General features: G+C 44.8%; 2 protein-coding genes across 2 annotated transcripts; both read right to left on the reverse strand.

Moving 5' to 3' along the window:
• Positions 1–3,738: 3,738 nt before the first annotated feature.
• On the reverse strand, positions 3,739–13,158 carry LOC126560054 (uncharacterized transmembrane protein DDB_G0289901-like). Its single transcript, XM_050216215.1, has 3 exons — positions 13,032–13,158; positions 7,218–8,050; positions 3,739–3,743 (listed from the first exon to the last, which is right to left on the reverse strand). The coding sequence occupies exons 1-3, from the start codon at positions 13,097–13,099 to the stop codon at positions 3,739–3,741; spliced, it is 906 nt and encodes a 301-aa protein (XP_050072172.1). The 5' UTR covers positions 13,100–13,158.
• A 3,269-nt stretch (positions 13,159–16,427) lies between these two features.
• LOC126556907 (ribosome quality control complex subunit NEMF homolog) lies at positions 16,428–19,652 on the reverse strand. The gene is made up of 2 exons (XM_050212463.1): positions 19,576–19,652; positions 16,428–19,485 (listed from the first exon to the last, which is right to left on the reverse strand). Exons 1-2 carry the CDS (start codon positions 19,632–19,634, stop codon positions 16,428–16,430), a joined length of 3,117 nt encoding a protein of 1,038 aa, XP_050068420.1. The 5' UTR covers positions 19,635–19,652.
• Between the last annotated feature and the right edge of the window lie 789 nt (positions 19,653–20,441).

A 20,441-nucleotide genomic window follows, 5' to 3' on the forward strand; every position in this document is an offset into this window, starting at 1 on the left:
CGTGCCACAAAAGCCCGTGTGCACCGAGCGTGGGAATGCACTTCCGCTTCCATTATTTGTCGAGCAGACTGCTCGATTGCGAGAATTCTTTATTCTTCCATCGGCTTCCCTATGAGCCCAGGGCCGACACATACGGGTCCGCGAGTCGGTTTTTGGTGGAGATTTATAGCGCAGTGGCTCACAAATTATTCATCCGGGCGAGATTAAAGATCGTCCATTTGCTGATATCGTGGGGAGAGTGCGGTTGGGAAGAATATCGCGAAATGATCTATTGTGCAATGTGCGAGCATGCATTCTTTGGCTATCCAATTTTAGTCACATTGTTAGAACCGGTCCCTAAACTATTCGTCCCATTTTGCGTTCCCCGGCACCTTACTTGAGGTGCTAAAGAAAATCAATATTTGGCTTGCTGGAAAGCGCAGCTTGAAGCATCACAGTGTCGCTTATCACAAAAACACAGTAAGCATTTAAAATTAAATTTCTCAACATTTTTGTAAACACACTTCCACGACACACCGTGATCGGTGACCGTGTGTTGGGTTGTCAGAAATTTACATTCGCATTCAAACACCGTTCGCTGTACCATGCACAACCGTTCTTGGCTGGCAGCAGCTTTCCGGTGTACAACAATAGTCGTGTCTAAAACTTTGCCAAAGCTTACTTTGGCCAATGGTACTTGACGCTGCTGCTTCGGGTTTCAATTACTCTTGCCTTTGCAGTGGAGGGTCCGGTACGAAACAGGAAACATGGATCTACTCGCTAGCAACACGCTCTTTAAATGCTCCTCATGGGGTGGTATCTTTGAACATAAAGCTTCTTTCCGAGTTGCGATATAAAATGCTTCTAGTAAGTCCTCTCCGTTTTTCCGGGTTTTCGGGTTTGGTAGATTTATGACGTTTCTGCTTTAGTGTGGGTTATATTTCAACGAAAACCTTTGCTGCTAAATTATTATGACTAGGTGCAGGATAATGTTACCAGCCGTATCCTTCCAAGTACTTATGCAACTGGCGTGTGAGACATTGGCCGTGCGTGCTAAACATGTGTTAAAAATAAACATTAACCAAAAAAAAAAAGGAGGACACTTTGTGCTTTAGCTTTTCCTTTAATTTAGGAAATTTGATATCTAAGAACAGCTCGCCAAAATAAACTTTTTATTGTAGTAAAGCAATACCTTTATCTAAACAAAAAGTGCTCCCACAATGGTAGCGACAAATAGGCTTCTCTGTTCGGTAAATGATGCCCGCAGATAGGCAATATATATTTTTTTGGAATACTTAATTATCTTTCTACCCCGTGCTAGGACCGTTGCAGATCAGAGGACCGTTTCAGAGAAATGTACAATCGAAAGTCAGATAAACATTGAAAAATTACCCTAAAAATACATACTGCATACCTTTAGGCGTAGTGATCCCACGAGGAACGGCACAGCGTAACAACTTTTGGTAAAACGTTATTATTTTAGCTTTACAAAACGGAAAAAAGAGAAGGTCTTCTACTGAAGAAACAGTGTTCGTCTATTTGCGAAAAACCCCGAAAAGTATGCAAAGTTCGCAATACACTCCGCCAAGCTTGCACAGTGTGTTTTCGGTGCGGTCAAAAATGGCTGAATTAGTTGGTGGAAAATTTGGCTATAATTTGCACTGAAACCACGTCCTTCTCTCTCTCACGAGGACCATCCACAAGGTCTTTTTGCTACTTTTAGGTTAACCAACGATTGAACAAACCGGCTGATACGTTACCCTTATCGGCCCCTTAAAACTTGGATTCAAATCTCATCCGGACAGTTCCCCCGTAGTAGGGACCTGCTATCCAACTACGTGGTATCAGCAAGTCTAAAGGGGTTTCTCAATGAAGGTCTTTTACCATGGAGGATTAATGTAGGAAATTTAGTAATTGCAGCACTAGTTATTTAAATATTCCAGCGTCTAGCAGAATGCTTAAGCTCAACAATTTTCAACAATAAATCATTTACCTACGAATTTTTGAACCCGTATATTGCATACTTTCAGGTGAAAAACTCCTAAAAAATCCCAGTGCTACACAGAAAGGAAAGTTACCGAATTACTATAATAAAAAAGCGTGCAAAATTAATACTAAAGTTTCTTTACGAAAGTCAAAAAGTTTTTACTAGCAAAACAACTCTTCCCAAAGGCGATACGTAGTGCAGTTTATATCGCGCATTTCATACAGAAACCCTATCACTTTATCTCCGCAACCAAGATTGCCAGACGCCTTTTTACCAGTTGAACGCCACCTGCCTGCCTAAAAGTTCTAATTACGTCCCAAAAAAAAAAAAAAAAAAGGTGAACGCTTTCTACTACGAAACGAAAACATTTCACGGCACGGCTTGACAATTTAACGTACGTTGCTGCTTCTTTTTGGTGCACAAAAGTCGCCCGGCCATTGTTTCGCCCGGCGCAAACCTTTTCCTTTACGTATATCCTGGCCTCCATAAACAACCCGGATCCCGGGCCTTACGGACGAAAACATCAAAGCAGGACATCGTTAGCACATAACAATCCAACAACCCGATCCACTAACCCATCTCTCTCTCTCTCTCTCTCTCTTTCTCTTTCAAAGGGATTTATGTTGGTCGGTCGGTATGTTTCTAACCGGGCCGCTTCTGCTGCTGCTGAGCAGGCACAAAATTTATGATCCGGAAATGATCGCTAACCCAACCCCCGTCTCTGATCCCTTTTACCACCGCCACACCACCAATAGCGCGTTTCCACGCGACAGTGTCGGGTGCAATCAGTTCTTAAACTTTATAGAAAATCGCTTTGGCGCGGATTGTCGTCATTCATTTTATTGTTCCATTTCTGCGAGCGAACTCCACGCTTCCTTTTAGCATCCCAGCGCGGCGAGAACCGTTGTTGCGAGATATGGGCATCGCAAAATAAAATACGAAACCAGCGAAAAGCTCACCCAGCCCTGCTCCGGACTCTGCCGCTACCGCTGGAAAATAAATCAAAAACCCTGTCGTGCAGTGGAACTGTAGCGCACCGAAACTTCATCATATTTTTTCCCCCCTGTCCGACCTACCGTTTACACTGGTTGAGAAAACGATACAGCGGGAGAGCATTTTCACCGTGACCTCTTGGCCACAAAAACGGAAGGCCACGGTGCAAAATTTGTTTCGGAAGTTCTGTGTTCTGTGTGCTTCCGTGTGTTTCCAAACCAAACTTTTGCACCTTTTCAATCTTTGCCGCTGACGTTTGCCACTCTGCCAAAACGGGCGGCACCTCCCGCCAATGCTCCGATTTCATAACATTAAGGTGTTAATAATGCAACACACAAACGTTGGCCTCCAAAATGTCAGTCTTTTCTTTCGAACCGTCCCCGCGGTTTTCTGCCGGCTTTCACTTTTCTTCGCGACACCTCCCCCTGCCGTTCTTCGAAATTTCTGACGGGAATGAATATTTCAACGCAACCTTTCTCGGTTTCGGCCTTCTTCTACCGGTGCCACCGGTATTATTGATGGAGCTATCATCGCTTAAACGAACTGTTTAACGTTGGAAGTGTTGAGGCGCAACTGTGTTTTGCTTCTCCCGTGCTGAAGCCCTCACCATTTGCATCTTATTGACATTCGGCAGCAAGTTGTAGCAAGCACCAGCAAAAAAAGCGAAATGAAAAGCACAACACAATCGCGGAATAATTCACCATATAACGATGAGGATTTCGGTGAAACAGGGTGGCAAACGAAAAATGTTCAAGCCTTCTTCATTCTTTTATTCGTTTTTAGGCTAAAAGAAAAAAAAGGAAGGAAAAAAAAGAATAAAACTCCTTAACTCAATTGGACAAAATTGAAACAACTTGGCTTCGCCGAGCTTCCCGGTAAAACACACACGGTACAAGGAAAACATACATTCATTTACGGTGTTCTCGCAGCAGCGCAGCACTTACCGAAAAAAAAATGCTCGCGAAACAGAAGAACATAAATACGAACAAATACTGGCGTACTTTCATTCATTCCATCGAATCTTTGGTCTGCCACAGACCAAAAAAACGCAAAACACATTCTTCCAAATCCAAATCAAGTGTTTGCACAGGCCGTGGTTTGGGTGGTGCGCTTTTTCTTCCCTTCGACATTGGAGCTAACACGAGATGGATTCGTTCGGAACAATGTCGATACACCGGTTAATTTTCTTTTGCCACCTTTTGCCACCACAAATCCACATCGACTGCCGATGGCAAATACCGTACGTAAGAAAGCGTTTCCCAGGCGACAAAAACATTCACTAGAAAGGAAATGTGTTTTGCCAATTGCTTTAAATGTTAAATTATACTTCATTCCGATAAGTTCTACTTCTGAACTCCTGAATGTATGCAACACGCGTGACAAAAACTACCTTTTTGTATGTAAAATTATTAGCAGCTTGTTTTATCACTGCAATTAAGTGCGGCCCGTTGGGTGTTTTCCACAGTCAAATTACGCGACCTACGCGTATCCAAGATGGCGTATCTCGAAGTTACTGCCTCGGTGCGTTACCGTAAACATCCCACGGTCCCACATGGTCCACCAGCACCAGCTGGCGTCTATGGGTTATTTAATTTCACATTTGGCTTCTCGGCTCACACGCACACAACTCGGCCCAATGCGCTCCAATTCGAATCGACATTTGCCGTAATGTAATCCAGTACTCCTCGTAACTGACGCGACTTACTGAATTCGGTATACCGTATACCGTATACCGGTATACCGGTATACCGATTCGGGCACCGTTGCGTGATAGCAGGTATCGGGGGGGGGGGGGGGGGAGGGAGAGGGGACATATTTATGCGACAAAGTCAAGAAAACCGGGTCGTACGAAAATGGAACGCCACGGTGAAACGCCAATCCATGCTGAAAGCCGTTTCCTTATGCCGATGCGTTCTACATTCTTCCCGAATGTGCTGGTATTGCGAAGGCGAAACCACTGTACGGTACCCGACCACAACCACAGCCAGCCAACCAACCGTCCGCTTCTGAGGCGTTCTAGTGGCCCAGACAACCGGAGCCATAGCGCACGGTTTGAAGATGCAAGTCACATCCCATCCATACGTCAGCAGCTCATAGCTGCCATCGTCGTGGTCGTGGTTGTCCTCAATTTGGGAAATGAATTTCCAATCCACCCATGGCCCATCTTCCGATCTACCACCGCTTCCCTACCACAGCTAGTAACGCACCGTGGTGGTACCGAATGTAGTCTTTTCACGCTTACAGAGCAAACAAGTCGTTCATTGAACTCATAAATTGCACTACTTTCTTTGTTTTTTGTTTTTGCATCCTTTGTGGGTAAACCACCGTGAACCCTAAGAGGGGAGAGGTATTGGGCAAACCAATTTTAATTCTCACATTTTACCCCACTCCGGTGTTCCGGATGGAAGATTAAAAGTTCGATCGTTAACCCGCTTACTTGAGGTAACCATTGAAGACTGTGGATGTAGCTCGGTTTTACGTTAGAAAGGCATCCGTCTGATGGAGGGTTTAGAACCCAACACCACAAGTAATTAGCATGGTTACATTATTATCACAACTCAAAGCAAATGTATCATAAAGTCGAACTGCTGCTAACAATCGTCTTACATGATTTGAATCATTTTGTCTAGCAGATTGCATACTTGCAGGCAAAGTTTAAAGCCATACCAAAGAAAGAACACATTCTCAAGAACAAAATACCTAAAGTTATGCGACAAAACTACCTTCCCGCGACCAGCTTCCCGTTACTATTATGTGCAAAGGGAAATTGCGTACCAGCGCAGCTGGATTCTAATTAGTCTGCTCGCTTTAAGCCAAATATATATCTTCAATACACCAACAAACCATCAACAAGCACATCAATGTCAATCAAGCCGGCACAATGAATCCCTACCGTCAAAAGCAACCCGACGGTTCAAGATTTACCTACAATTAGGCACGCTGCTGCTGCTGCTGCACAGCGAGCCAGGCGAGCCATCGTACCAGACACACGGTTCATAATTGTAACAAGCAAACGGCGTGATGATTAAGCTGCACACCTATCCCACAGTTAATGCACGGTTGCGATTGTTTGCCTTCTGCTTCTGTGATGTAGCATAATGGAAGCTGGTCGTCTAGTTTCCAGGAATCCTACCCGCACGAAGACCTGCTTTCATCGTTAATTACCATCAACCCAGTTCGGGGCTGTCGTGTGAAATAATATCGATCAAATTAGTTGACAGTGATTTACACTTCGAAACGGCGCAAAATTCTCGTGAATTTATTATGATTTTACATGGTTACATGGTGAGGTTAATGAATTGCGTCGCGTGATGCCTGGAACAGTCTTATCCGATTGGTTGCATGTTTTACGGTTGAATAATGAAGTTGGACCATTGTCACTAGGATCGAAATGTGTAGAGTTACGCCAATGTGAATATCGGCATTCGCTTGACATTGCTGATTGGCTATAGTTGTCAATATAGCGCGGGTTCTTCAAATGTTAATTGTATTATATAGAATTACTACACTAACAGGTTGGCTGATAAGTCCCCGGTCTGACACATAGATGGCGCCGCTAGTATTAAATGCATATTATTTTTATATAGCACCAACCTTCAAATGATTCGTGTCAAAATTTGACGTCTGTATGTCAATTAGTTGGTGAGACAGAGCGTCTTTTGTCAAGCTACTTTTGGTTGCATGACGAACGAAAAAAGAACGAAGAAGAAAAAAGTGTTATTCCTCCAAGACAACGCACCGTGCCACAAGTCATTGAGAACGATGGCAAAAATTCATGAATTGGGCTTCGAATTGCTTCCCCACCCACCGTATTCTCCAGATCTGGGCCCCAGCTACTTTTTCTTGTTCTCAAACCTCAAAAGGATGCTCGAAGGGAAAAAATTTGGCTGCAATGAAGAGGTGGTCGCCGAAACTGAGGCCTATTTTGAGGCAAAACCGAAGGAGTACTACCAAAATGGTATCAAAAAATTGGAAGGTCGTTATAATCGTTGTATCGCTCTTGAAGGGAACTATGTTGAATAATTAAAACGAATTTTGACAAAAAAATGTGTTTTTCTTTGTTAGACCGGGGACTTATCAGCCAACCTGTTATATGTAGAATTACTACACTACTCTCCTTGTTTGCGATCTGGTCTAGAGCACTAGCAGCGTTGCAATGTATTCTGTCTATGAAAATGATCCTCAGAGATCCTTCAATTCAAATATACATCGATAAATGTGGGATTTTTACAATAATCTGGAACTAAATCGATCTTACCTGGTAAATGTTGTGCTCTTTGCTCCTCATTGTTATTAAGCTGAGCAGAACTAAATGCAGAAGAACTCTGGTTCGTGCTGATTGCTCCCGAAATCGAACTATCACCAGGTGGCAGTGTTATTGCAGAAGATACACCTGCTACACCTAGAGACGACGACTTGGCCGGTTGTAGCTGCCCCGTAAGGATCGTTGCTGCGACAGACGTTACCACGTTACCCGGCGACAGTAGCAACAGTCCGTGCGGTTGATCCTTGCTATTGCTGACACCACTATTACTACCACTATTCCCACCATTCGTCACCTGCCCGCGCCGCTGCGGACCACCAATGTTAGTGCTATTTACACTGCCACTTGCACTACTATTGCTACCACTACTACCGAAAGCACCACTGCAACCTCCACCGGTACGGACCGCTGTACCCCGCTGCGTCTCGTATCCGCTGGTGGTGGCACTTTCACTGACACACGCCCGACCCGTCGACACCTGTTGCGAACCGGCTACACTGGCACCTTCGGCCACCGACGCACGGACACAGCAATTGGACCCCGATGCAGTACCGACACTGCCACTGCTACCACCAGCACCACCGGCACTGGCACTATCGATACATTTTGGCACGGAACTCGATTCGATTTCGACACCCTTCGACGACACGCTCAGCAAGTTGGCGTTCGCTGCATCGGTGACCAATGAGGCTGCACTGCTATTCACACTGACGCACGCAGACGACGACGAATGGCTTGTGGCGATCGAGGAGATGCTTCCGTTCGAGCGGCTCCGTTCACTACCGCCACCATCGGGGCGTGCATAATCTCCGAAAAATATTCGTGACCTACATTTGTGCGTTGAAGGGAAGGACAATACAAACAAAATGGAAGCGATTTTAGTTCAAGGATATTGGAAGCTTGTTACGGTTTCTTTTAAATATGAGTCAAGGTAAGTAATTACATATTTTGTTAGTAATATTTGTTTTTCTATTTCAGCAACTTAAACTTTTAGAAATAATTTTTTGGGTTCCAGTGGTAGACTCGCTTGACTGAAAGGAATAATATAAGCCAAGGAAGCCATATATATGGCATGCTCGTGCAAAATGCAGTGCTAAAGAACCAGCAAGGGTAAACTCTCTTGGTTATTGTGGTAATGGAGCAGGGGTTTAACATGAAAGGTCCCGGTATCAACTTCCATCTGGTCAGTCCCGTCGTACCCTTGGACAAAATATCCAGTTACGAATACAATGAGTGAAGGCGCTCGACTAAGGACTTCCTGCGATTTTACTGCCAAAGACGGACTTCAACAATTAGAAATTATTCTTGAATTCTTAAAAACGTTAACTACTTATAATCCTTTTTGAGAGTACTATAGTGTGCTAGCTGTCATGTTAGCGACATAATGTACACCCTTCGTTACACGTGTGTGTCCATTTGACTCCATTTTCCAATTTATCAATTTGAAGCCAATTTTGAATATGCGTCACAAAGTAATACACAAACGAAATTGCAACAAAATTGCTCCCAAAGCTCGGTACTTATTCAATTTTGCACTCAAGATTAAGTATTCCTCGAAGTGGAAAGCCTTTCACAATGTCAGCATCATGTTGCACACTACAACAAACAAAACCACACACCTCACAACAAGTCACGAATCAAATTTCACTTCTCCAAATGTAGCTCAAATGGCTCCACGTGAACACTTTGAAAATAACTTCCATCTCATCGTTTTTCCAAGCGCCTCTATGTGTGTGTGTGTGTGTGTGTGTGTGTGTGTGTGTGTGTGTCGTCTGTTTCAAAGATCTCCCACTTTTTGGTTCATTCCATGACTCAGTTCTCCCAACCACGCTGATAAACACCCGGGAAGACATCAAAGAAAAGTTACCAGTTCACGTTGTGATTGCCTTCAAATGACCTGCTACACGGTTCTATTACTCCCTCCAAACAGCCCGTGCATCCTTAAAAACACATTCACAGCCAATTTACCCCGACACAAAGTAGGACAATGACTCATCCGTACGGAGCCCAACTTTCGCCCGACTCGTCCAAACGGCTGACGGTTTCCATCAGCTCGGTATGAAGCTCCGATAGACGCTCGGGTAACTCCGAGGCTGCAAAAGCACTTTGCTGCTGCATCGGAATGAGTTTACTCGCAGCTTTCCCTGCTGACGAGCAAAGTCGGCCAGCTCTGGTGCGACAGAAGAAGAAAAAAAGTGACAGGACACCGCACAACCTGCCACCGTCACCACTATTGGCGTTCCTAGCTTTCGGTTACACATACACGTGAAGCGACAGTGCAAGAACGTAAGGTAGCTGTGGTGTGGATTGTGCATAAATTATGGCAACACTGAATCAGCACTAGTTCACCACCCCCAGCATGTTTACGAGAGTCCCAGGGACATTTTCATGCATAATAAACCCCTTTGGTAGCGCTTTCCCCGGCCTCGAAAACCATCCAGCCCCTCAGCTACACTGTACCCGTCCATCCATCCATGTGGTCCCCTTGTGTGTGTGTGTTGGCCCCCGTGTGTTGTGTTGTGGTCTTTAAAACTTCTGCACAAAACGCTTCAGGAATGGGACGCAAGCCTGCTTCACATCCATAGCCAGCTTCCGGAGAGCTCAACATAAATCAAACACATACTTACATACACACACACACACACACAAACCCTGGGTCGGCTGTTGCAACTTAAGCTCACCCGGGCCACATGTCTGCATATCTGCTCAAGAACTCTCCGACCATAAGCCCGTGTGTAACGCCGCAAAAGCACCGGGAGAAAGTTATCCCAAAGTTAATATGCCACGGATTACGAAGGACACAATCTGCAACGATCTGCCAAACGCGTGAATGTGGGTCAATGGGGGAAGGGGCTGCCTTTTTTTTTTTGTTACTTGTTCTCCTGGTTTAATGTAAAAACCCATCAACAATGGGCAAAAGGTTTAATGAGGCGTCGTTAGAAAACATTTAATTTTTTTGGAAAAAAGACACAAGCCTTTTTAATGGTTTTAAATTTATAACTGGGAAGTCTGTGGGCAAGGCACAACTTAAACTCCTGTAAACATTCATCATAACGTTCGCACACGGCCAGAAAACACCGGCACGCAATCCGAGCGAGCATACTGATACACCGAAGGCGAACATTTCGATTACACAATGGCAGGAATGCGTTGTTTACAGATATTTGCATAAATACATTCCATGCAAATGAAATTCCATCAGCCATCCAACCGGTGGCTTCCTTCTCGCTTTCTCGATCGAAGGAGAGAGAGAGCGTACGCAAAGGCGAGTGATAAAAAGAAAAGTCATCTTTACTAACTACTGCACGGGAATAGCGCAACTGTTCCCGGGGCCGGGCATGAAGTTAGCAAGAACGGACCCAAACTCGAGTTTTCCCCACGAACTAATCACGCCATCAGCAGAACTAACAAAACATGCCACGATTTCGGTCCCGTCATCGTGTGCCACTTAAAGCTATTGCCTTCCCGCGAGGTGGCACCACTCGTTAATCATGGGTGTGCACCCAACTTCCGTCCAAGTTGTTATTTTCAAAACGACCAGGATAACCTTCACTGCGTGGGAAAAAGAATGGCGTGCAATGAGGTCGTGTACTGAATGTTGTTTACTGGACGAAGGCAAAAAAATATATACATTTCTTCCGGCAATAAACGCACCGAGTTCTGGGGGGTCAAATTTTATTTTTCCGTTTGTTTGTTTATTTTTTTGGTTGCTTCGCTATAGGTGCATTGCCAAACAAATAAGCCACAACCTGATGTGTATCACGAGGGAGACTTTACGGCTTAAGAAGGATGGTAAGTGTTTGTTTAATTAAAGCAATATTAATACGTTTGTAGACTATAGTTGATAATTATAAACATTATTTGTGTTACGCTTCACCGAAGTGATCCCGAGACGAAGGATTTCCCAAGCACGCAACGCCTAAAATTATGCAATTACGGTCACACGGCTTCAGTTTAACACAGCGCCATGACTGCTTGTACGCTTGGTTCTATTTATAATTTTACAATTTATGTAATTAATTACATCTTTCAATGAAACGTTGTACGCTGAATGAACATTGACTGCAGGCTATGTTATTGTTATGCTAATTACATCATAATCTTCGAGATGAAAGATCGTTATTAAAATATCATTTTTAGTAAGCACCATTGAATCTGCTATGTTATAAAAATGACAGAGAGTGTATGTGTGTGTGTGTGTGTGAGAGAGAGAGAGAGAGAGAGAGAGAGAGAGAGAGAGAGAGAGAGAGAGAGAGAGGGAGGGAGAGAAAACGAGCGCACTAAACACCCATATAAATTACCCAAATACGAAGAAAACTGTAACGAATGGCTTGTAAAAAACAAGCACTTTTCTACCTTTCCAAGTATTTTTTGAGCTATTTGAGTTCGAACAAATGACATTTTCCGAGAAACTTTATCGGTTTATTAGTAAACTTGCTCTCGGATTGCTTCAACGTCCATTAATAGGTGATGAATTTTTAATTGTTGTCTATTCCCGCTCAGAGGCAGCCCTCTTTCATTTTATTGTTGCCTTTTCTTCTGAGATCTACCAAAATGATTGACAGAATAAGGAAAACAAAGTTGATGAATGGCGCCAATCTTTGGATACAGCCAAATGCCAATGTTTCCAATTCATAGCGCCTAAATGTATGCAATCACTGTTTCTACCAGACATACAGCGATAGCTTTGACAGTTTTCAATTCGCGTCCGTTGCTATTCTTTTACCATTTTGAAACGAATGATTGCATACCTGCAGGCGACGTGAACAGCCAACGCCAAGCACAACAAAGCCGAAACATACTTAAAAAAAAATAAAACCTTTCCACTACACAGTTACTGCCGTTTTGCTGATGGTAGAACCCTTTCACCCTCGAATTAATTATGCCTGGCTTGGCTGTGGCAAAAACGGTGATGTGAGTAAAGAAACAAACCCCTTAAATGGAAATCCCACGCATCGTGAAGAAAACGCTAAACAAACCGCACCGTTACGGGGAAGGCAACTAAGCGAGAAATAATACCATCAGCGGAGCAGACATGCAGCTTCACATTGGATTGGTTTGCCGAATGAAAAGCCATTTCGTTAAAAGAAGCGTCGTGTGGTTTTATTTGCCTTGCATTGGATGATAATACAGACATAAAAAAATGCTCTGTGAGTGTGTTGGAATTCTTTTTTCTTTCATTATTTTGTGATGGTTGTTTGGCCAAAACGCCAAACGATCCGACAATGATGAGCAGAAGGCTCGTAATAATTGCTGTAAGCGTATAAATTTTACCATCGCTTCGTTTCGATTCGTAAGCACTGATAAATAAATCACCATTGCCACATTCACATGCTGCCCTGTCCGCCTGACGGGCAAACGCGAGAGTGAAGCCTAGGCCCACCATTTGTGCCACGCAATGGGGCGAGGCAAGCGGGCCAACATTTTCATTCATCAATCATGATTTGGATGGGCTGTATAATTTGACTTTCAAAGCATTCCGCACCAGTTTCCCCAGCGTCCGGTCCGGTGCGGTCAGAAACCGGATTGGGGGATGTAAACCACAGCGCATAAATAAGTAATGCCAGCTCCGGAGGTCATTTGTTTGGGAAGGACACACGAGAGAGCGCAACAAATGCTTATCACGGTGCTCGGAGGCACCGGAGGTAAATATGAAGCTTGGGGAATGGAGAAAGGAACGCCAATATCCTTGAAAATGTCTCGAAGTGCCATTTCTGCTGATCGAGCAGTCACGTTGGATATTTCACTTAATTTTACCATAGTAATTTAAACCGAAATAACGGTAACTATTCAAGCCAACACACTTACTGGTGATCCGGTGGAGCCTGAGGAGAATACTTTCTTCTGTGATAGTATGAAACATTTCCAACCGGCATTGGCACTACGATAAGGCGGTGGCTCTAAAGACGGCTGTTTCTTTACACTTTAAACCGACACCGGTTCCGACAACGATGGGATGGGACCAAGAACGCACTTTAAAACATCACTACCACCATCACCACCACCACCACCATCAGCCATATCACGCACACCGATACCACACTGCACCACACATTCTGCCGTTGTTTCTTTATGCGTCGGTTAAGCACACAGCCCGCTTGTTGCCCGCATCGCAAACGGGTTGAACACAATTTTCCACTTTTATGGAACACATTTTCATAGCGACGAGCAGAGGATTTTCCAATGATTGGCAGCTTTATCCGCTCTGCCTGTGTGTGTGTGTATGTTCACTGTGATTTAACTGTCGGTTGAGATGGCTGAAATAAATTATTCAAAATAAAACATAAAGCGTGATACTTTTGCGACATGCAATGCTTTTAGACGCAAATAATCCTTAAGCGAACGTATTGAACGACCAGGCGTCTCCATTGTGTGATGACACTTGTACGAGAGAACGTCACCACTGTGCGGTATCGTTGGGAAGCATACTCAGCGAAGGATAAACATTGTTGTTGACCACTGCTGATTGTACGATAATCATTACATTCACACGTTAAACTTCATAAAACACTACTTATCACAACGATGGAGAAGGACATGCCAAGGAAGGTGGACCAAAATGGGAAGCGGTATGACAGTGTGCGTATGAAATATTCAGCAGTCAATTTTGTCCTTGCATACACGTTGCTGTACCAACGCGAAGAAAATCAACAACACATCCACACACACGCGCAAACACTCGCCATTTGCAAATATTGAACGTACATGAACGAGAGCAGCACGACACAACAACACAAAATGCTTTGACACGTCCTTTTCTAAGGTGGTGTTTTCCGATGCACAATTCGACTCCTTAAGCCCCTTTCTTCGAAGTACTTTCCCTACGAAAAAATGGTGTGGCAAGATTCATGACCATTGTTGCGCCTTTCCTGGGGCCACACACCTGGTGCTTCGAGGTGCGTTCGATTTCGTTATTCACAGTTCGCCCACACGCACAATGGAATGCCGTGGTTGCGAATGCGTGCACTTGCCACTACTTCACGAACGCTACAGTTCACCCTTGGATGTTCCTGTTTGTGCCGTACCGTTTGGCAGCATCAAGCAGTTGGCGACGGGTTACTGGATGGCTCTATTGCAGGTAGAGTTCGTTTGTTTAGCACGCATACACCGGTACGTAGCCTACCCGCGTGTGTATGTTTGAGTGTTTTTTTTTTATTTGTTTTTATCTAAAACACTATTTCGCCTGCGGTGGTAGTAGTGTGCACTTTTTTGTGTGTAGTAGTGTTTGAAATTTACATTCCACTTGATGGGTTCATTGGCGTTGCCAACCCGCAATAAATCATCCTGAATATTGTGTGAGCGTGTGATATGTTTGCAAATTGCCTACTTTTAGGCGCTTACTTTAAAATCGTTTAACAGAAGCAGAGAAAAATGCTTTAAATAAATAAAAATAATTTTTAAAAGGCTTTTTACATTTATGGAATACTTTTTTAAATATTTCAAACACTCTCATAACATTTCTTTCGATTTTTTTCAAAAGAAACACTTTTAATCCATCGCAATCCAACTCTAACAGCACAGATTCATGACGTCCTTGTCCTGACGGTTTTGTTTGCCAGACGTGTACACCACCGTACTTGGTGCTGCGGCTGCTACTGCTGCTGCTGTTGCCACTAGTACTGCTGTTGCTGGTGTGTGTTCTGTTGTCGTTTCCGACTGTGTGCGCATGGGTTTTTCTCTCCACTGCCGTCAGCATGGAGACACGGCACGGCGCACGGTGCAGGACGAGCGTATACCGAGCCTTCAACAACACATGCAAACGGTTCGCGATCGATATTTTATGTATGAAAATTTTGACATTTTCTGGGGCACACCATTATGGCGATATTGTTTCGATGAAACGATGGAAATGCTTTTAATTTCGCGCACTATTTCTGCCATGAATCGTACATGATTGTCCTTTCACAGTATTCTGCACTACACGGTGGGTATGGAATGGCCAGATATAGTCACAGTTCAGTGTCAAGCGCACTAAACACACGAATACCGTCAAGCACCCACCCTAGGATAAATATTCCTGATGGAATTGCTGTTTTGCTTGGGAAATATATTCTTCCCAAAGCATGGGAAGATTTCATAACATTGCTGCCTCACTGTTTAAAGCACATAAAAGCAGGAAGAACACTGCAAGATACATATTAAGAACATTTTTTCGTTCACTTTACCATTCATCGTTCGGAACGCCCATAAGACGACATCGAGCATGCTAGACAAGGCATGGTACACGGTCTATCCTGACTGCTGAAAACCTTTTGTGCTACTAAAATTCACGTGAAAAATGTCTTCCTATACCAACACTTGCCGTGTAACTGGCTTTACAGTTTATAGTTCCTAAACGTATTTCGATAATGTACAAAACACGCTGCGCGATATCCCACCAAACCGATATCCCTGTTTGGCCGCACACGTTCGAGCAGGGATTGGTTTATGGCTGTACGAGCGTAGCAGTTGCACACTTGTTCTATCTCAAAGAAAGTCGTACGCTCTACCAGCGCACATAGGGCAGGGTTTTGGCGTTAAGAACTGTTTCATAATATTTTGCTCACTATTTTACTTTCTCCAAGTAAAATTAAGCTTGTAACAGTTTGGGCAAGCATGTGTCTGTTTAGAAAGGCAATAATATTTTTTTTTTTTTTTATTCATGAGGGACGGCCTGGCCGTATTGCTAAAAGGCAATAATATCAAGCATTATAAAAATGTTGTGTATATTCCACATACTGCTTAATACATCGTACTACGTACATCGCACTAGCGTGAGAAACCCTGTAAATGGAGGTGTTTTCGTTTCCACAGAACAGAAACTGTTGTTGTCCGCTCTCGAAAAGGATATCAAAATAAGGGATGTACGAGAGAGAGAGAGAGACAGAGAGAGAGAGTGCGAGAGATATTTTTTGTGAGAGGAAAAGAAGAGAGATTTTTATCAAGTGTGCGTTGGAAGTATAACAGTTCGCTGTACCTAGTAGAACACTTGTGTAGAAGTCCTTCTAAACGCACGTGCCTTTTTGACCAAAGAATCCCCTTACATCCCATGTGTACTCTTGAGCTGTACAATTTAAATCCTAATTGCAAGTCATCCGAAAAAAAATTCAACAAAAAACCAAATTCCTTAAAGGGCGTAACATTTTTATTGAATAAAAGCGTAACATTTTACGTGACACACACGATACAATACCAACAGCTGTCCTGCCATCCACCATCGTAAGCTCACTTTCGTACCTTCTGCATCTGGGGTGCGGACAGTTTCACCTTGCCGGGAATGTTCCTAGCCAGCACCTCATCTTTCACCGCCTTCAGCAGATCCTTTTCCCGTGGCGTACATTGCTTATCTTTGAGGAAAATTTGCAGTGCCATCTTGCTCGCCTTGCCACGCTTCCCGGTGCCGGGCGTTAACTTCACCTTGTACTTGTAGTTGTGTAGCGATTGGTAAGGTGCCACCACCGGAATTGCAAACAGCAGCTCGTCCTCCTCAACCGGTTGACCGGTCAACGTATCCAGCATGTCTAAATCGGCAGCGGCCGGTGTATCATCGCCCAACTCTTCAAACTCACCCGGTTTTAGTCGCGGCGTACGTTTCCGATCACCACCTTTCTCACCGCCCTGCCCATCGGACCGCTTGTCCCCGTCGTCCTTCACCTCTTCCTCCTGCTTACGATTGCCAGCCGATTTTAGAATATCCATAATTAGCTTCCGATCGTCATCGTCCTGATCCTTATACTTCTCCTTGATTTTACGCATCTTTGCCTTCTGGCCACGCTTCAGCTGACCTTGCTTTTGTGGATCCTCCTTTGCCGGAGCACTTTGCTTTTCCTTCGCTTTCTGTTCCTTCTCTTTCTGATCCTTTGCCTTCTGTTTGCTCTTCGAGATCTGCTTTTTGCGTGGTGCGGATGGTTGAATTATGTACGGCTTATCATCGCCAAGAAAGATTTGGAAGGCAGATTCGGAGTCCGGCTCCGACGTTAGACGCTGCAGTACAGGATCGGGACGAACCGACACTTTGCCGGTGTCGTGTTCCACCTTGATGTGTGTATCGGGGAACTGGGGCAAGCCTTGCTCTTCTTGGTCCATCTCCTGTTCGATGTTTTCATCCGTCTCTTTTACGATGGACAGCTGGGAAACCTTTTCAGGCAATGCCTCCTCACCTACCGCTTCCTGTTGGCCTTTTAACGCATCGTGATCGTCCTCCCGATCCGATTCAACATCATCCAGCTTAATCTCTTGGTCAGGTTGCTCGGATATTTCCGATCGCACATCATCCTTACTAACGACCGATTCATCATCAAACGTTCTCACTCGACGCTCTCCACGATGTCGCTCGACCGAGCTGTCCTCTAGCTTGAATAGAAACGATAATCCCAACACCAGGTGACAGGGTGGCAGGAAGTTTTTCCGCCCTCGGATCATGAAACTACCGGTCGTGAGATATTCTCCTGTTGGTGCAGTTTTGCTGACCTGGTCACTGTGCACCCAGTAAGCGCTCGTCACTACCTTCGCATCCCACGCAACGCTGTACGAGATGGCCATCGTGCCCGCTTCTAGTAGAGTTTTCGGAGGAATCTCACCTCCAGCCGGGTTTTTGATTATCACGCTCGATGCGCCCTGAATTTCGGCATGCACGTAAATGTCCGTCGGTCGCATGTAACGCTTCACAATCAGCTCGTTCTGTTGCTGATCCCGTCCACCAATCACCAGATAGTTTTCCGAGCTAACAAACCAATAAAACTTCTCGAACCAATACACCTTCCGTACCTTCGAGATGGTCGTCTGCGTGCGGACATCCTTCAGTGTCTGTATCGTTTTCCGTTCCGCGTTCTTCAACGCTTTCGAGCTGGACTCGATCGTTTTCTGTTCCTTGCGTGCTGCAAAACGTCGCTGATCGTAGTAGCGCCTTGCGTTGGCAAAAGCTGACAGTGCGAGATCCACATCGACCACCATCGGTTCCAGCTTCGCTTCATCGGCCTCCCGTTCGCTATCCTCTTCCTCTTCGCTACTGCTTTGCTCATCCAACGAAGCGTACGGATCGGTCAGATACAGCGAAATGTGATTAATCTCGAGCTTTAGCTGCCGAATGCAGGATGCCACCGGATCCTTGTTTGCTTGGGCCGCCTTCACCAAATCCTGTATGTCGGTCCAGGACATTTGCGCCGCCAGTGCACTCTGCACCGCAAGCAGCGCTTTGTTCACCAAATCCTGATTGCGTGTAATCAGTTCCGCCTTTTTACGATCTTCCAGCTGTGCCTTGGTCAATTCTTCGATACGTTTAGCATGATCGGTCTTTACGTTCGACAGCTTCTTCAGTGCCTCGCGCTCTTGGGCGAATGCCTTCAGATCAATCTTTTGGCTTTCCAGCGAAGAGTAAAACTCGTCCACCGCTGTCGTGAACGAATCGAACGCCTTAAACGGTTCACCCTGGTACTGATTGTACAAGTACGGCTGGTACTCCAGATTGGTGAAGTAATACTCCTCTTTTTCACCTTCCTTTGTCGGTCTTACCTCCTTCTTCTGTATGATATATCCGGGCGATGGTTGTTTTTGAGCTTCCCGTAGCATGTTTTCTGCCTCGTTGATAGCACTCATCAGTGGTGCAAGGTCCGTCTCCATGTCGAACACTTTCGAAAACTCTTTCGCAATGTTTTTCTGTTTCTTTTTCACCTTCTTGGGCAGTGTGGAATCGGTCGGAAGTTCACCTCCGATACGGCACCCGAACAAACCTTGCTTGTGCAGCACGTGATCAATGACCGATGCACCATACTCCAGAATTGGGTTTAGTGCCGTGCGCAGTGTGTCACCCGGATGTGCCTTCAGGATCGCTTCCTTAATCTGTTCCATCGACGGTGGACCATTGTCCTGTTTGGCACGGCCCGTCGGATACTTCTCGCGCACCGCAAACCGTAACTCTTCGCCTTCTACGTGCGGTCGTAGAATGTTCAAAATGCGCAGATCGCAATCCGTGAGCAGTATGTTGCCCCTATCGTACAGCTCTAGAATAATGTGGTACGCCGCTTCACCCGATCCGAACTGAAAGTCTACGATACGATCCACACCGAGCTGCTGCAAACTTTCCAACCGTTTGTTCTTCAGATGCTTGCGCATTTTCATCGTAAACCCGGACGGGGCCACGTTCTTGGGCCACTCAAAGCTGGTGGTGTGAAAGCGCAGGCCAGATTCCATCAGCAGCACGACCTTTTCCTCATTGCGAGCTAACCGGATCAGGTAGGTTTTGTTGTCGATGTCGTAGATTTGATTCACACGCATACCGATCAATCTGCAAAAGAGTCAATCGAAATCAAAAGAGTGCAATCATTTCATGTTGTGAAATCATAACAAGTCGCTGCTGCTGCCCTATTGTACTCACTTCTGTAACTCCGTAACGGAGCACACGACATCGTACGTATTGAAGCGTGTTTTCGTCATTTTCAGGCGCTAGGAACCTGCTGGTATTGTTCTGTAATTTTCACTTCCTATTCAACTAGTATTTTGTTTTTCCACTACTGCTTACAACGCGGCAGCACGAATACGGCTGATAATGGTGCGAAAAAACGTCCTTTGACAGTTCTTCATCAACGTACCCAGTCGGCAAGCGAAATTTCGGTCAAAGTGTATATAGACCCCATTGACTAAATTGCCTTAATAACCACTGTTAATAGTGCTATAAGACGTGGTAACTTTGATTGGAACAATTCCGAAATTATAGAACAATTTTCAATTGTAGAACGAACGCGCATCAATTTTAAAAGTTTTAAATTTCCCGTGGCCCGGCACCTACACAATCTCGCCACTTCGCGCGGCTGCTTTCGCGAACGTTCATTTTGCCAAGTGGGTGGCACCAGTTTGACAGCTTCGGTCAAGATTCGGACAGATGCTTTCAGAATGTTTACACACCTTGAAAAAGGCAACCATACATAATGCCATTGCTCTCACGTACTAAAGTACATCTGAGGTAGGGAAATTCCGATTAAAAAAGCTTCCGCAACCTTTGCATTGTTTGTTTGTGAAAATGCATGGTCAGCAAAAAGTTGTTCCTTGTGAAATATCATCCCAAGCAAAGCCACACGCACCGGAATGCTGTATGTTCGATACTGCAAATGGTTTTTCTTGTCAGTAATCAGAATGAGCCGTGTGTATGTGTGTGAGAATATAAACAAGAGTGCAAAGACGAGAATTCCTGTTATCGGGTGGTGCAGAAAAATAGGATAATCTTTCTTACAATTTACACACTTA

This window comes from Anopheles maculipalpis, chromosome 2RL (assembly GCF_943734695.1).
Source record: "Anopheles maculipalpis chromosome 2RL, idAnoMacuDA_375_x, whole genome shotgun sequence".
NCBI classification, from domain to species: domain Eukaryota; kingdom Metazoa; phylum Arthropoda; class Insecta; order Diptera; family Culicidae; genus Anopheles; species Anopheles maculipalpis.

What these genes read in the sequence shown, in the direction of transcription:
- LOC126560054 (XM_050216215.1), bottom strand. Translation starts at nt 13,099, where the DNA reads ATGCCGGTTGGAAATGTTTCATACTATCACAGAAGAAAGTATTCTCCT. An exon ending in CAGGCTCCACCGGATCACCA is followed by an intron (nt 8,051 to 13,031) that starts GTAAGTGTGTTG and finishes GCACAAATGTAG; the next exon opens with GTCACGAATATTTTTCGGAG.
- LOC126556907 (XM_050212463.1), bottom strand. Translation starts at nt 19,634, where the DNA reads ATGACGAAAACACGCTTCAATACGTACGATGTCGTGTGCTCCGTTACG. An exon ending in TCCGTTACGGAGTTACAGAA is followed by an intron (nt 19,486 to 19,575) that starts GTGAGTACAATA and finishes ACTCTTTTGCAG; the next exon opens with ATTGATCGGTATGCGTGTGA.